Source organism: Solanum tuberosum, unplaced genomic scaffold (genome assembly GCF_000226075.1).
Source record: "Solanum tuberosum cultivar DM 1-3 516 R44 unplaced genomic scaffold, SolTub_3.0 scf00457, whole genome shotgun sequence".
In the NCBI taxonomy this organism is placed as follows: Eukaryota; Viridiplantae; Streptophyta; class Magnoliopsida; order Solanales; family Solanaceae; genus Solanum; species Solanum tuberosum.
Genome location: NW_006239380.1, coordinates 170,121 through 187,265, shown reverse-complemented (window position 1 = coordinate 187,265; position 17,145 = coordinate 170,121). Strand labels below are relative to the sequence as shown.

General features: G+C 31.8%; 1 protein-coding gene and 1 non-coding gene across 2 annotated transcripts; one reads left to right on the top strand and one right to left on the bottom strand.

The window, feature by feature from the left end:
* Positions 1 to 8,285: 8,285 nt before the first annotated feature.
* LOC102602687 (uncharacterized) lies at positions 8,286 to 12,265 on the bottom strand. Its single transcript, XM_006363713.2, has 10 exons — positions 12,023 to 12,265; positions 11,711 to 11,782; positions 10,874 to 10,953; positions 10,388 to 10,487; positions 10,251 to 10,304; positions 9,859 to 9,936; positions 9,550 to 9,647; positions 9,401 to 9,458; positions 8,890 to 9,011; positions 8,286 to 8,772 (listed from the first exon to the last, which is right to left on the bottom strand). The coding sequence occupies exons 1-10, from the start codon at positions 12,233 to 12,235 to the stop codon at positions 8,610 to 8,612; spliced, it is 1,038 nt and encodes a 345-aa protein (XP_006363775.1). The 5' UTR covers positions 12,236 to 12,265; the 3' UTR covers positions 8,286 to 8,609.
* Positions 12,266 to 12,342: 77 nt separating this feature from the next.
* Positions 12,343 to 12,416, top strand: TRNAV-AAC (transfer RNA valine (anticodon AAC)). Its single transcript has one exon. It is a non-coding gene; the product is annotated as a tRNA-Val (tRNA).
* The last annotated feature ends 4,729 nt before the right edge of the window (positions 12,417 to 17,145 follow it).

The window sequence follows — 17,145 nt, the reverse complement described above, 5'->3', positions numbered from 1 at the left end:
TATAATTTTAAAGATTTGAAATTTCTATTTGAGAACATGATATTATACACTTTTTTTATTTTTCTATTCCTCTTCTCGTCGTGTTTTTTGGATAAAAAATAGTGAAACATGGGCAAAAAACTGATTTAAAAAACAGTTATTTAAATGAAAATTTCAAAAAAAAAGAAGACTAAAAAAAAGAGGAGGAAGAGAAAGAATGACACAGAATCAGACGACAAAGAAGAATAAAAAAAAAGAGGAGGAAGAGAAAAAGGGCAAAGAAAGAGGCGAAGGAAGATAAACAGTACAATTTTTTAATTCTAAAAAATTGTTATATTTAGTTAGAAAAATTGTATTGCCATAGATGGTAAATATTTTTTTAATATTACATATTTATGTGATTTACCCAAAAGAAATATCTTTCTTTTGGGCCCAATTCCTCCACCTGTCCTAAGAACTAACAAGTATAGCAAATGAGTGGGCTTAGGCCCAAAATAACAAAATACAATTTTTGGAATTAAGAGTGGATCTTTTCAAATTTTCGATCTACTGCATATTCTTTCAAGCTCCGGGACCTGTTCGTCATTTTTTCAGTTGGCTGACTTAAAAAAGAACAGAATTGGGCCTCCATGGTCCAACGAGGAAATGCAAGCATGAAGTCCAAAGTAGACTCGGCCAACGTCACATGTAAAGGAAGTAAAGGCGACGAATTAATATGAGTAAAATGATATAGGATCTGAACCTAAGCAATCATATTATCATCAGTAAAGGATAGGATGCAAAATAATGTCTCATTTATTCTTAACATAAAGGAGTAGCAAGACAAGGGATGAAAACATGGATTAACAAATGCAACAATAGAAGTAAGATCATACTTAAGGATGATGGAATATTTGCATATTAGTCATCAACAAATTCATTGAATGTTGTTCACGTCACTTCAAATGATTTTAAGAGATGGGATCAAACTAGCAAGGATTCCAACTTAAAGAACTTATTCTTAAAGTAAGCCAATAGAAAATGCTACAAATTCAAAGAGAAGTACCTTTTGTTGAAAAACTCTCAAAAAAGGAAAACAAAACAAGTTAGATGAACTTATATTCCAAATTTATCATGTGCAAGACTCAAAACTTTATAATATATTCATAATCTCGATTTCACCAAACAACTCACATAGCACTAAAGGAATAACATTGGCTTGAAAGAATTGATCCTAATAGCTCACACTGTATAATAAGAAAGTAAATTTGTGTCATCACAAAGCAGCTTTCAAAGAGGGGCATTCAAACATAGTTGAGGTCTCGTTTCCATCCATAAAAGAACCGTAAGCGACTAAGATAAACGCTAATTTCTTATAAGCTTTAATACTAAATCCATGTGAACCAGATCTTAGAGATGTATAAACCAACAAAGTCTAAACTATGCTCCTCATCCCATGTTCAACACTTAAGCCTTCATTATTAACAAAACCATTTAAGTTAAATCAGACATTATTTTCAAACAAAATGGAACCACTGATCCTCTTTTTTTTAAAACCACATAAAGAGTGCATCTGAAGCAGAAATTTAAATAAACCAAAAGCCTTTAAATGAACTCGCGACACGGAATTTGAACTTACATCTGAACAGAACCAAGTTTTAGTTTAAACGAGAAGAAGTCCGAGTTAGGTTCAAAATCACAAGAAAAAGTTGGACTAGAGAAAAATTCAGGCCATTTTGGAAAAATAAGGATGAAATCGAATCATACTAAGCAGACAGTGAACAACGACTATGAATTTAAACAAGCCAAACATGATTGACGAAAAATGCTCAAACAGAACACAAATATAAACTAATATACACACGCCTAGGCTAAACCATATCAATCCTTTATATTCACAATGAAACAACAACCAAACTCGAACAGGAGAGCAGATTACAACAAAGCGCAATCAGCGAATACTTGAGGAATCTAAAGAAATATAATACAAAAATAGTAGAGGCCATCATCAATCTTCAAGCTGACTTAGATATGAGAACTAAACACAGTCAAGAACACTTAAGACAGGAGATATAGAACAACTAGGAATTAAATGAAACAAAGATTAAGAAAAGGATTTACCTATTTCTGAGCAGCCAACTGAGACGACGAACTGAAGGCAACGAGCTTTCACCACTAAAACTACTTCGCGAAATCCGATCAGGCTTTCGCAACCCAAAATGAACGGAAAATATTTATATCTAAAGTAGGTTTTATGAACGATTTGTTACAGCTTTTTGGATGATTTCTCTATGTGACCTCTCACTAAAAAATTTATCCCCGCTTGATGAAGAAGAAAGAGAGTATATGTAGTGAAAACTAGGGCTGATTTTCGGTAGAAATTTTGGGGCCAATTCCAAATTCAAAATTTCGAATTCCTTCACCAATTCGGACAAACACCTTTTCCCACGATTTTCGCCCCATTCCGAAAGAGGAAAGGGACAGACGCGTGCTGCTGCGACATTAATGTGTATAGGGACGTTTGAAGAAGAAGCCAAATGAAAGCAGAGTACTGCCAGGCTGCTGCTTTTCCGCCTGTCCCATTGCTTTTCTGTGTATTTGCCGCTTGAAATTGACTGGAATTGGCGTTGGAATCGTTGACGGAAGTGACGTTGTTGCTTCTGTCTTCACGCTGTGAAGATGCCGTGTACTGTTGCATATTGCTTCACGTTGCTGCCCGTTATTGTTAACGTTTGGGGACATTGCTTTGTCTTCTGGGTCTTCTTTGTGGAGTGAGGAGTGGGCCGGGTCTTGGTAATTGAGAGTGGGCTGGAGGAATTGCTGCTGCTGGACATTGGAGTTGTTAAAGTCAAGGTGGGCTGGGAAATTGGAGTCAGAATGAGTAATTGGTAGGCTGGAACATATGTCTATACGTATTGCTATTAGTTTGAATTGGAAAATTGGTGGGCCAGGGGATACTTGAATTGGGTCGGCTGGGATTGCATTGAAAAGGCCCAAGGTTGGTATTTGATTGGATTTAAAGGTTATGTATAAATCGACTTAGGAAATTAGCCAAATCGAGTCGGTTAGCAAATTTGGCCAAAATTATAACAATAAGATGAACTAGTTAATAGCAGGCAGCCGCAGCACAACAACGACCGGTAAATTTCAATGTTATATAACAAGGCTAAATTTCAATGTTAACGACAATTTATTATTATGAATCATACAATAATTTGAAAAACAGAGTAAAATAAGCAAAAAGAAATAAACATATATAAAATAAACAAAAAAATTACAAAATTTTTAAAAGCCCACTAAGCAGGCCCATAACAAAAAACCGAATTAACAAAAACCGAACCGAAATAACAAAAACCGAACCGAAATAATAAAAACCGAACCGAACCGAATTATTTCGGTTCGATATTCGGTACACATTGTACAAAAACCGAAAACCGAAAAAACCGAAAAAAAACCGAAAACCGAACCGAAATACCGAATGCCCAGCCCTAGACATTGCTTTTGTCTTCTGGGGTCTTCTTTTGTGGAGTGAGGAGTGGGCCGGGTCTTGGTAATTGAGAGTGGGCTGGAGGAATTGCTGCTGCTGGACATTGGAGTTGTTAAAGTCAAGGTGGGCTGGGAAATTGGTGTCAGAATGAGTAATTGGTAGGCTGGAACATATGTCTATACGGATTGCTATTGGTTTGAATTGGAAAAATTGGTGGGCCAGGGGATACTTGAATTGGAGTGGGTCGGCTGGAATTGCATTGAAAAGGCCCAAGATTGGTCTTTGATTGGATTTAAAGGTTATGTATAAATCGACTTAGGAAATTAGCCAAATCGAGTCGGTTAGCAAATTTGGCCAAAATTATAACAATAAGATGAACTAATTAATTAGTTAATAAGCTTCTTAATTTTAACGAAATGAAAATAAATAACTTTACATATAAACTAATTAATTCAAAAACGTTAACTATTGGTCAACTAAACTGATTGACAAAATTTTAAGGAAAACTAGCATCATCTTTTGAGATAATTTTTGAAATATTTATAAAATATACATATATAATCATACATAATCATTTAAAACATATATATTATTTAAAATTATAAAAAGTAACAACACTATTTAAAATAACTTCAGAAATATTTTGAATTTTATAAAGTTAATTAATTCAAATCGCTGGAAATTTAAGAAGCTTGAAAATTAATTCCTATTGGGGAGGGTCAAAATTGGGTGTCAACAACTGTCCCTCATTTTCCTAGTAAACACATTAGTATTTCTTTTTTAAAAAAAAATATACATTATTTTCCATTTTTCCTAATAAAATATTTTTTTGAAAAAGAACTTTTTTCTTATTTTGTTTTCTTATAAAACCTCTTTTAACTAATATAAAAGGGGAAAGTAACTTTTTTCTTCTTAATCTTTAAACTGATAATAGGTCATATTATCAAATATATAATACCATAGTACCCTCATTATTACTTCTTTTCATTTAGAAAGTGATTTTTAAAAATTCCTAATAAAATATAATTTGTAATTATTTTTTTTGAATTGAAATAGGACAAACGTTTATTAATCTATTTCTTAATATTAAAGTTAATATGAAAAAAGGGTCAAGAATAACTCCATCGGCGATATTTTAATATATTTTTATATTTTATGATGTTATGATTATTGTATCTTAACTTTCAAATCGATGATTAATTAGAAAATATTTATCATTCTTCAATTTGCTAAATATTGAGAAATAAAACTATTCTCTGTTGCATTAGCTTATTAGGAAAAAAGAATGTTAGTGTTATCTAAATGAAAATTGATGATAGATTACTATGATTTTATATAATAAATTTTATTTTATTTTGGTTCAGAGGGAATATCTATTTCTCTCTCTATATATATATGCGTGTGAGTGTGTGTTTAAAAGGAAAAAAATTAATATATTTAATTTATTTAGAAAATATCATTTTTTTACTTAAAAGTAAAAATATTTTTGGAGCAAACTATTAACGAAAGATATTATTATTAAATTTCGTATAATAAGAATATTTTTAATCACTTTTCCTTTTATAAATGAATCTCAAATTAGCATGGTGTTTTAGGCTTTGTCCACTAAAATGCTTCAACATGAGGTATTCACTATTCACGGTTCAGGTTTAGTCCATTTTCACCTAAAAAGAAACTAAATACTAATTAGTTTTTTAAGAAAAATTGAATCATATCAAATTTAATATAAATTTAATATGCAATATTTATGATGTCCACGTGGGCATATATATATACCTTTAAAATACAGAGGTAAAAGATCGTTTTCAAAGTTCGGTATCGTAACAGCAATTTCGGCCAATATATTTCAGACCTTTTTCTCTATTTTCTATATCATATTTCGACCTTTGGATACATATATCATTACTCGTCAGATACATGTATTCTCCTGTTTTAAATTTCTAGATACATGTTTCATTAATTTTGAATTAATTGTGTGTAAATGGTAATTAAAGAAGTAATTGAGTACTAATTAACAACTCTAACAGATTTATAGATTTCCTAGCATATCAACTCCAACAAATCTTAAATTATAAACCCAATATAATTCTTTGAACTTCATCTTCTTTTAAACTTCATCTTTTTCTCTGCAATCTTTTTTTTTTTCTTGCATTTGTGAGTTTTTTTTAACTATTTAGTCATGTATGATGTATCTCAGAAGTGTAATGTATAACTTTTTAAGAGTAATGGTATTCTATTTAAGTTTGATGATTTTGTTAGCATGTATCTTGATGCTTTCAAATGTGTATCTCAAAAACATAATGTATCTGCCTAATCGTAATGATCTTAGATTTAAGAGTAATAATTTTTTTAATATGTATCTGAGTTTTATAGAATGTATGTCAGAAATATATTGTATATCTTTTTAATAGTAATGATATTTGATGTAAGTGTAATGATTGTTATAGCATGTATCCTGATTTTTTCAATTTTGTATCTCACAAACATAATGTATAGTTTTCAAGGGTAATGATCTTAGATTTAAGAACAATATTTTTATAGTATGTATCTTCTTTTTTTCAAGTTTGTAGCTCAGAAACATAATGTAAAGAAGAGTCGGACCCTACAATGGCAAATTCATGAGTGAAAACAAAAAATATAAAAGGTGTTTATTTTGCTATCTTATTGTTAATGTGTTGTACCTTTATATAAAGTTATCCGATTTTGGAAATAATCGGCCATGAAAGTAGCCAAGAAAAAACAAAATCAACGTAGAACCTAGTGTGTAAACCTTTTTAAAATTTAAAAATCGAACAATATGAACATACATGAAAAAGAACTCTATATATCAGATACGTGATAATAATGTAACAATGGTAACAAACATCTACATATAATGTTGATTGCCAAGATAAACCTCTACATATAATGCTGATTGCCAAGATTCAATTTTAATAGTTGGAGATGAAAACGTGATTTGAGAGTATGAAGGAAGAGAGAGAGAGATGGTGCAGCTAGGTGGTGGAGGACATGGAGGGTAGGGAATGAGAGTCATGGTTGGGTAAGGTGATTGGGTTAGAGAAACTGCTGAAGAGAGAGAAAAAAATTGAATTGTTAATTGACCATTAATTTAGATATTTAAATGTTAAGATAATTAATCAATTCTATTTTTAAAGAATTTGTGTATCTGATTGTATCTTTTAAAATATATGGTATAAAATATTAAAAGTGATAATATATGTTGTTTGAAACTAAAGATAAGGTTAATATATGATAGTGATGTATGTCTAGTTAAGTAGTTTTTTCCTTTTTATTTATGTCGATTCAGACGATTCTTAAGGAACGTGACATAACACTGCCAAAAACAATATTTATACGTATAAATCCAACATATATTACCATTGCGAGTGTATAAGGTCAAATTGATTCGAACTTTTAAAATATCAAATCAAATTAATTGTGTTAGAGTTTTAATTTATAAACCAATAAAAGTCGTATTTTCAACCTTTGGATTTTTTACAATGTTATCAATTTTTTGGATTTTTTCCCGATAAGTTGTTATAAAAGTATATAACTTGTGCCTCAAATATTTCTTTAGTCCTAATAAGATATAATTAAGAAAATAACACCACATGTGAGATGAGTAATGACTAAAATATTTTTTTTTTAAAATGGTGCAAGGGAAGACTGAAAAAGCTTGATTATAAGTTATAACAGTAAAATTCCAATAACATATAAGAAAATAGTATGCAACAAAGGCAAACATTGCTATTTATTTATGATAAGCTGCTATAGTTTAAAATATTTACAATTCATATTTATATGTAGGCTTTTATAGCAAATTTCTCTCTTCTCTATCTTCTCTCTCCTCCCACCGCCCTCTCTCCCGCTCTCTCTCCATCTCCCCTGCCAATAAGAAGAAATACATTCAAATGTATTATGTATCAAATGTATAACCAAATATAGATGAAAATTTTGTATTTTATCAATTGTATTCGAAAAACAATTTTTGTATTTTGTATCAACTATATTTGCATTTTGTATCCATTGTATTTGTGATTCAAACGAATACAACATGCATTCATCCTTTCCGTCAAATGTATTATGTATCACTTGTATCCAATCAATATAGGTGAGAGATTTGTATTTTATTTCAATTGTATTCGAAAAACAATTTTGTATTTTGTATCAACTATATTTGCATTTTGTATCCATTGTATTTGTGATTCAAACGAATACAACATGCATTCATCCTTTCCGTCAAAATGTATTATGTATCACTTGTATCCAATCAATATAGGTGAGAGATTTGTATTTTATTTCAATTGTATTCGAAAAACTATATTTGTATTTTGTATCAACTGTATTTGTATTTTATATCAATTGTATTCATGATACAACAAATACACCATGTATTCATCATTTCTCCTCCCTCTCTCGATCTCGCTCACCTCTCTCCTCCTAATATGTATTCATTATGATACAAATCAATTTATATTTGTATTTATTCTCCGAAACCCGCAAAAAAATACAACAAATACAAATGCGTAACAAACCAAAGATAGCTACAAACTGTAATTAGCGAACCTGTAGCTAATGAGTCTTATTTAAGGCATAATATTTGTTGTTTTTGAAAGTTACCCAACATATAACTAGAGGTCTCAATTTTAAGCAATGGGTATGAAGAAAATCTTGTTGGAAAAGTCATCCCAGAATAGGCCCTACAGTGCGTGATCCAGATTTAGTGGGCTCCAATACGGGCACGGACATGGGGTGAGAAACCAAAAAGAAAAACAACAGTAAAATTCCAATAACATATAACAACTCAACAATGTAGAAATGGATTGAACTGAGAAATGTGAAGCCATCCAGAAATAGGTAGCACAGACTCAACAGAGAGTGCTGTATTGGATCATCCCGAAGGAGAAATTATTCGTGATGTACAGCTTGAAGGTTCTCGTATAATGTTATCAGCAAATGCTTATCGAGCATTACAATCCAACAGGTTCAAGCACACAAGACGGGGGTGGCTTGCACAAATTTTTCAATACAGTGTATGAGCAAAAGTTACTAGATTCCCATGAACACATAGGTTAAGCTTTGGATATGCTTGAGTACAATTAAGGGTTCAATGACATGCTTGAAAGTCATCTAATCTGTTATTGCTAGTTGTCAAGTTTCGTGTTCAATTAGCTACAGAACTCCATTTTCCGTCAAAGAACTGCATAATTGTTTTACCCATGATCCACTCCGTGGCAGAAGAAGATAAATGTCCCTGCTTAGCAAGATAAGAAACTGCTTCTCTTGCTTCTTTATACCCACATTCGGCAACAACGTAGGGGAAATCACTGCAGCAGGTACATATGTTCAAAATTCAGAGATCACTAGAGTGCAGTTTAGCACTCAATTTAGAAGTTCTGAGGTTGTTTTAACGAGTAATGAACAATAAAAACGTCATTTATTACCTTCCCCACATGATACGATGTGCACCATAACTGGAGACTAGTTGGGGAAGAACATGAGACAAGTCCTCATATGGATAAGGATTTCTCGACACTCTGAACAAAGCACTAAACTTTACGTATACCTACCAAAATTCAAATACTACCTCAGATATCAATCAACTCAACGATGTTAAGCCACCTGTGGGCGATACCAATAGGGTAAGCAGGAAATAGTTTGGTAATAGCATTTTTAAGTCTGTTTTGAGTTCAGTTAACACTAAGAAGGGAAAGAATACTTCAGAATAATGTTAAAAATTGTAGAATATAATCAAGCTATAGTCATAAAGAAAGTTCAAATTCCTTGAGCCCCAATTATGAAGGTTTAGAATCTTGAGAACATGTTAATTGGTTAGTTTTTGTTTACACAGATTTAGTTGTCTTCTACAGGATCCGATTTAGATAATGTGCAGATGTTAAATATTGAACTAAGTGTAGATTAAAGAAATCAAGCATGATTTTCAGTAAATGTTACCTGTGGGAATCTTGAAAGCTTTAACAGCTCTGAGTAACCTCGTCTTTCTTCATCATTTCTACAAGACATATAGATAAATCACCTCACATTATACTTTGTATTTTCGCACATGAATGACAATTTAGAAGAAAACTTCGGTGATGGCTTACTTTGGGGGCTTACAGAAAGCCAAATGATCAAGCAAAACTACAGTCGAGGGAAATTCTGTGCACAGCTCCTCAATTTCTTGCAAATGCAAAAGCAGACCCTGAAAGAATCCATCATAGTTACTAGTTAGTCTACCATTAACATCAGTATTAATAGCGGAACAGGAAGTTCACTGAAAATCATTGAGTTAAACCATTCTCCCTAATTAAAAAGCTTGTAATAGTACCAAAAATCAACCGATTATACCACATCATTACTTGAGTTCTAATATAATTCCCAATTAGAGAGTTGACTGCTAGTAACTAAAGTACCTTCATACACATGAAACCAACTGGCACTCCAAGCTCTCCAGCCTTTGAGAATAGTGCCTTCCCAATTTCATTTGTCATCTGATAATTACCAAATACAAGTTCACACACTTCACTGTCACGTTATTCTAAGAATTTGAAGGCATAACTAAGTCCAAGATTTATCAGATATGTATCTGCTCTTCTTCTACTTTCTGATCATAACATGTTTATTCTCATACAGTTGGTTAACCATACAGGAAGGAACATAAGGTTAAAAGAAAACGTCATAGGTTTTTCCCACGTAACAAATCTATAAAAGAGTTTAATGTGCCACATATTCTGATAATTTCCATATGCAAAAGCAAAGGCAAAATAAACTCCGAGATCAATATTGATGGAAGGAAGATTGATACCTTTTCACCAGAAGGCCAAAGATACGGATTAAAGCGAACAGCACGATAACCATCCTAGAATCAGCAGAAGTATCTTATGTCAACATAATTCCTAAAGAATGAAAACACTATATCTAAAATAATGAGTTGTTACAAACCTTTAAAACCAGATCTTCAAGATGCTTTATCCCACTCCCATCTTCTGCTGGATTCACGAGGCAACAGCCGACGAATTTGGAAGGGAACTTCTTCAGCACACTGAATAGAAGTAATTATGCATAGGACAAAAGATCTCTCCAGTCAATATGACCGCTAACAACAAGAGATAATTAAACAACTAGAAGACCGAAGAATGCACAAACAAATACGTCTCCACATGCAGTTTAAGTGAAGGAGGAAAAAAGAAGGTACATAGCATGTGGTGCAATATCCTTGAAAGGTCAAAGGACCTATGCAGAAATGTTAGTTTGGAGCTGCCGTTTGCGATAATTGCTAAGGTACCGAAGGTACACTCATCTCAGATAAGACAATCGACAATTTTTTTATTATATACTATTATTTAAGGAATATGTTGTATTCACTTAAAGCTGGAACTCTATTTTCTTACAACAACAACCCCAAAAGAGAGAGAGAAATGAAGAGACCTCGTAACATAAGAATGATCAAACTTATGATTAATGGGCTGAACAATAAGTGCTCCGTCCACACCTGCCTCTTCCATACACTGCTCAAAATATAAACATTAAAAGCATCGTGACATTTAGTACTCAACAGTGAAAACAGAAGAAGTTTGTTTGGTACGTCGGAAATATTTTTAGTAGAGATGTTTTACTTTGGAAAATCATTTTCTAATGCTTAGTTGGGTACTAAACTAGGTGAAATAACATTGATCATCCAAGGTAAGAATATGTGGCCGTGTTTATGATGTTTTCGAGTATTAGAAGTTATCAATTTCTAAGTGTTCACTGGAGCAACTGATAGGAAATAAACATTATATATGTGTTAAAGGAAACATTTGGAAGCCATTCTTCCTCTTTCAGTGTAAAGTACTTCCCTTAAGGAATCATATTAACATTTCAATATAACCAAACACTAGAAAATGATATCATCAAGGAAATTCTTTTTAAAAGAAATGTTTTTCACCACACCAAATTAAACCATGTTTAATCACAAAAAACACTAATTCTTAAGAACAATTTCATTCATACAAAAGAAAAACACAAAAGAGGCATCTATAACATCATCAGCTGATCAATTAAACATACAACAAACCTAGTTTAAACCCACAAGATGGGGTTAGGAGAAGGATAGAGCATACGCATACCTTACCCTTCCCTTAGGAGGTAGAGAGGTTGTTTCCGATATACCCTCAGCTCAAAGAACAACAAAAGAGAGGCAGTAACAACAAGCAGAATCAACAGCAAGATAACAATCAATTTAACATCTTAATATATAAAAAAGGTGAAGCCTTTACGAGGTACCTCCAGCAGAAATTCGGCATTACCAGTCAAACTAGGTTCTTGACCAGGAAAATAGGGGTACTTTTCTGCAGCCTAACAAATTTCAAAGAAACACCCATTAATTCCTCATACTTTCACTTCCCACAACAACAACATACCCATAAATGGGGAATGGTGAGGATAGAGTATACGCAAACTTTAATAAAGCATTTTCAAGCAATTTGAAAAGGGAATACAGAAATGAGAGCTATAACAATTTTGCCAATTCCCCACAACAACAACAACAAAAAGTAGTAAAAAATCTTGTGGGGTTTTGGAATTAGTGATATTTACCTCTTGTGGGGATGCCCAGACATGTAAATGTGAGTCAATGACTTGTGGCTGTCCTTCACCAGCTACTGCCATTTGACTCAATAAGGGTCTTAATCTTGAATATTTTCTTGGAATAGATACAAAAGACCATGGGCAATTGAAGCTATTTACAGAAGAAAGAAATGGAGTATATGTTAATGGCTTTAGTGAGTTTATTCTCACTGCTGCTACCATTTCTGTTGTGGCTTCTGGTCCTCAATCCAAACAGAATCTGCCTGTGAAAAAGATTGCATCAATCATACATGAGTTATGTAGTTATATTGACAAAAATTTAACAAGAAGGTGTCGTGGTGTAGTTGGTTATCACGTCAGTCTAACACACTGAAGGTCTCCGGTTCGAACCCGGGCGACGCCATTTTCTTTTTCTTCTAAGTAATAAATAACATCATGTGATTATGATAAATATAATGAATATATTACTTTTGTTAATTCGCATTGTAGGATATTATAAAGAAAAAAATATTTTCATTTTATGTTATTATAATTTTTAAATATTTAATTCTATTACTCCCTCCGTCCCATTTTATATGATATACTTTGATTTGGCACAAACTTTAAGAAAAATGGAAAGACTTTTAAAACTTGTGGTCCAAAATGAATGATAGAAATTTGTGTGGTTGTAAATCATTTCATTAAGAGTAAAAAAGACATTTTATAGGCAAATTGTTACTTAAAATAGAAATGTGTCATTCTTTTTGGGACTGACTAAAAAGGAAAGTAAGTCATATAAATTGGGACAGAGGGAGTAAGTTTTATCAATTGTGATATTCATTGAACGTACCAAAAATCAAGACAACTGGTACAATTATAAAAGAAATCTAGATTTAATTATACAAAGTAATCGAAAAATTAGGGGTCGTTTGGTTGTTTGTTAGAGTTATGCAAGTATTAGTAATGTAGAGTTTAGTTATGCAGGTTTATTTATGCAAGGTTTGATTATGCAGGGCTTAGTTATGCAGATTTATTTATGCAGGGTTTAATTATGTAGCGTTTAGTTATACAGAGTTTAGAAAATTTTTTGGGTGTTGGTTTGTTATATTAAAAATTAATAATCATTATATACTTCTTAAAAATAAATTGTTGTTATTGTTATATCCTTGACCTTTCTTAACTTTGTATTTTTATTTATTTTTTGCATTTTGTTTAGGCAAAGTTTTAGACAGGAACTTGAATATCACATTTTTCAACTTTCTCATATAGTTGAACCGACGTATATATATGTCACGTGTCAACATGGGACCAACATTGCCACGGTTGAAACTTTTTGATATGCAAGTACATATAATTATGTGTACATATAACAAAAGGCGATATATGTAAGCTAACATTTGAGCAACACCGCGTACTAATGCTAGATATTATTTACATGCATTTTGAATCAAAATATTCACTCATCGATGATATTCACTATTCATTAGTTCAAAAAGTGTAAAGATGGCAATATCATACATGTCATGTTACACTGCTATACGATATCAACAGTAAATATAAAAGCATGAAAATGGTACTAAGAAAGCACTGTCATTCTCAAGCACTACCATTCTCAACGCATCCTGAGAGAAAAAAATATTACCAAGTGTATCAATGTGAGCACAATAGAGTGCACCAACATGAATTTTATTTTTTCTTTCAAAAGAAAAACCACAGATAGAAATTAAGACAAATATTTCAATTCTAAGAGAAAGAAAACTACTCCTAAACAATTGTGTTTAGCAAAAAACATAAAAAGTTATTTAAGATACTTCAATCAAGTTTTAGGATAACATATCATCTTTTATTTATATGTATTCACATGCATCAATTTTATTTTATTTTTTTAGAAAAAGGAATAACAATCACTAGATATATAATAACTATCCATTTCTGTACTTTTTTTTTGAGCCTTTACTTTCAATAATCTATAATATAGAAATGAGGAAGTTTGTTTTTTCTATTTAATAGAGGATGTCATAGTTACAAAAGTCATGGTAAGAACTAGTGGAAGCTGCTACAGAGCTTACTTCTAGCAGATCCATTGATATGCACGTTGGATATAACTTACTTCCAATGGCAAGAACCATTGATAGAGGATATGCTTACTTCCAAGAGCCACTCTAGTTGTTGGACACTATCCTCAACAATTAATTGTCATTGTCCTCACCTATAAACACTATCCTCAACATTTTGAATGTATACTTAATTTCCAAAATAATAATAGAGTACATTAAATCTAAATTTCAGTTTCGTTTCATATTAATAATTCATTCACTTACAATTTTCACATACTGTCTTATCCTAAAATTGAGTGACCAGTGTTCAACCAACAAAGTAGTAACAAAATAGATTTCATAAGATGAAGAATAGAACAAATTAAATCTAGCACATACAAATTCTAGTACAATGGCCTCAAGGAATCAAACTAGACTCATCTTCATTAAACGTGAACGAAACTTACACAATTCGTTGTTAAGTTACATAAACTGACGCATAGAACATAGGCAAAATAAATGTGAACTAGGCCATGGTTAAATCTTACAAAGTAGCTATACCAAAAAGCATTCAAAGGTTTAAAGTTTATTATTAATAATCATTCATACCATAGTGTAATGATCAAGTTAATTGAAGCTTAAAAAGCACTCCATGAACTTTGTGTTGCTCCAGTTGATACATTAGGTTCTTCTTGAGCAATTTGATTTTCTCCTTTAGCTGGAGCACTGTCTTCATCAACAACAATACTAGAAAATTGCAACGACATATCATTAGCAACTTCTTGAGCTTTAGTTCTTTCTATTTCTTCAACTCCATCTTCTGGTCCCTTGGTAAACTGTCCAATAGCTCCATCCTTGCGAAATATCTTTTCACAATCAGTAAATAACAACCATTTCTTAAAGTTCATTGACTTAGCATATGGATCAACCAAAGAAAAAAAAACAAGTATATGCAGTAACTGGCAATATATCAAAGACAGAGATCATATCCACCAAGAGAAAATATAAGTAACTAGATTTAGTTTAATAATGATTTAAACAATTATAAATCACCTTTATCAAGTCATCCTAAGTTATTGGATCGTCAACTAAGATAGTTCCATCGTTATATCGAAATTCTAAGCCACTTCGACTCTTTACTACGATCTGGTCATATAATACTTTTTCCACTCACTTATATTAGAACAAATAGGTGGTAGAGATTGCAATCAGTAAATAGGATGACAAGCATTCATGTGTTGTTCTCGTTCCATCAAATATCCATGTCAAAAGATTCCATTATCTTTTTTTCAATCACACACAATTTTTTTAATCCAACAACCGGAGTAAGTTCTTCTTCTGAGTCCACACCCTTTTTGTGGGACAGCAGATTTGAATTTGTAAGAATATAAGATCAATTCACAATTTATACTAAGTTATGATTCACTACGAAAGTATACTAACTTATTTTCACATGTATTACATTTGTCTCTCACCGAATTAACAAGAGAAAAAAAAAACAATATGAGGAGGAGGAGGAGAAGAAGAAAACATAAACAAAGTTTAAAATTTCAAAAGTTTCTAACCTCAAAAAAAGAATTTTGATTGAGCGTTCTTCAAGATTTGCATTTGAGAAGATAAAGAAATTTTAGATCTACAAAAAAGTATATAATGGATTTCATTGTATCTTTAGAAAAGACTTATATCTAATTAGGAGTGATAAAGAATCACAACAATATATGACCTACATCATTGAAGATAAAAAGAACTTATGATCAACACTAGAAGTAATAAACTCATATGTCCAATATCCTTAATTAGTAATGGGAGATTTTAATGCAATTCTAAAGAGTGAAGACCTATTGAGAATTTCATCAGCACGGCTAACTTGGAAGGGCCTTTTAGGTCTTCATTTGGATTTCAAATCTTTCGTTTTAAGTTGGTACGATTAGGCGTTTTAACTTTGAAGTTTTAGCCACATAATTTTCCAACTATTCTCAAATCTGCCGAGCCTATTTGTGTCATTAGTTGCTAAAAGTCTCTAACTTCAGAATCCATAACAGGATTATCATTCAATCAATCTTCATTCTTTAGAATTGCATTAAAATCTTCCATTACTATCCACATGTATTAGACAGCTAAATTTATTACCTCCAATGCTGATCATTTCAATGGTGTGTTGGCCATAGATAGCTGTGAATTCAATCTTAATCCCTCTATTTCCATACTTTACTAGACAGTGCATTAGTTGGTCTTCAAAGTGTAAAACTGCTACTTTCACCAGACTATCATTCCAAAGGATCCAAATTCCTGCCTTTTATCACTGCCTTTATCACAATTACCATAGTTTGTCTGCCACTTCCAACCTGATAGTGCTTTCTTAATGATGTAACATGCTTATTTTAGAGTACCTTATGCTCAACTACGTGACTATAGACATATTAAGCTAAAGGAGAAAGCATTCCTGAGGAAAGAATTCACTCATTCACAGTTCATTGTTAAAATATTAGATTCATTTTCATTTAAAGTGAATGAAACTTACATAATTCATGTTGAATTACAAAAATTGACACATACAACAAAGACATACAATTTCATTTTTTAAAAACGAAGCTCCTATTTTTGCAACACTATCCTTCCATGAGAAACACCAAGCTTCAAAAATTGAATAACAACCCCAACAACATATAATCAGTTGGAATAATAGCATTCGAGTACTCACTACTAAAAAACTGCTTAAAAACGACGGATAGAAAAGCGACGAACGGCGTCGCTCCAAAAAGCGACGCCTTTTTCCACACTGTCCGTTCCTTTTTAATAAAAATAATTATTTTTAAAATTATTTTACAAAAAGCGACGGACGGCATCTCTTAGTACGTCGCTTTTTTCGCGGATTTTTGCGCTAAATATATATATAATTAATAATTATTTATTTAATATATATAGAGCCGCCGTCCGTTGCTTTTTATTAAAAATAATTATATATAAATTAAAAAATAACCACGTTGTCCGTCGTTTTTAATTTATTTTATTTTATTAATTAGTTTTTAAAAAAGCGACGGATGGCATCTCTTAGTCCGTCGCTTTTTGGTCAAAATATCTAGTCAACTATTTTTAAAAAGCGACGGACAGTGTCTC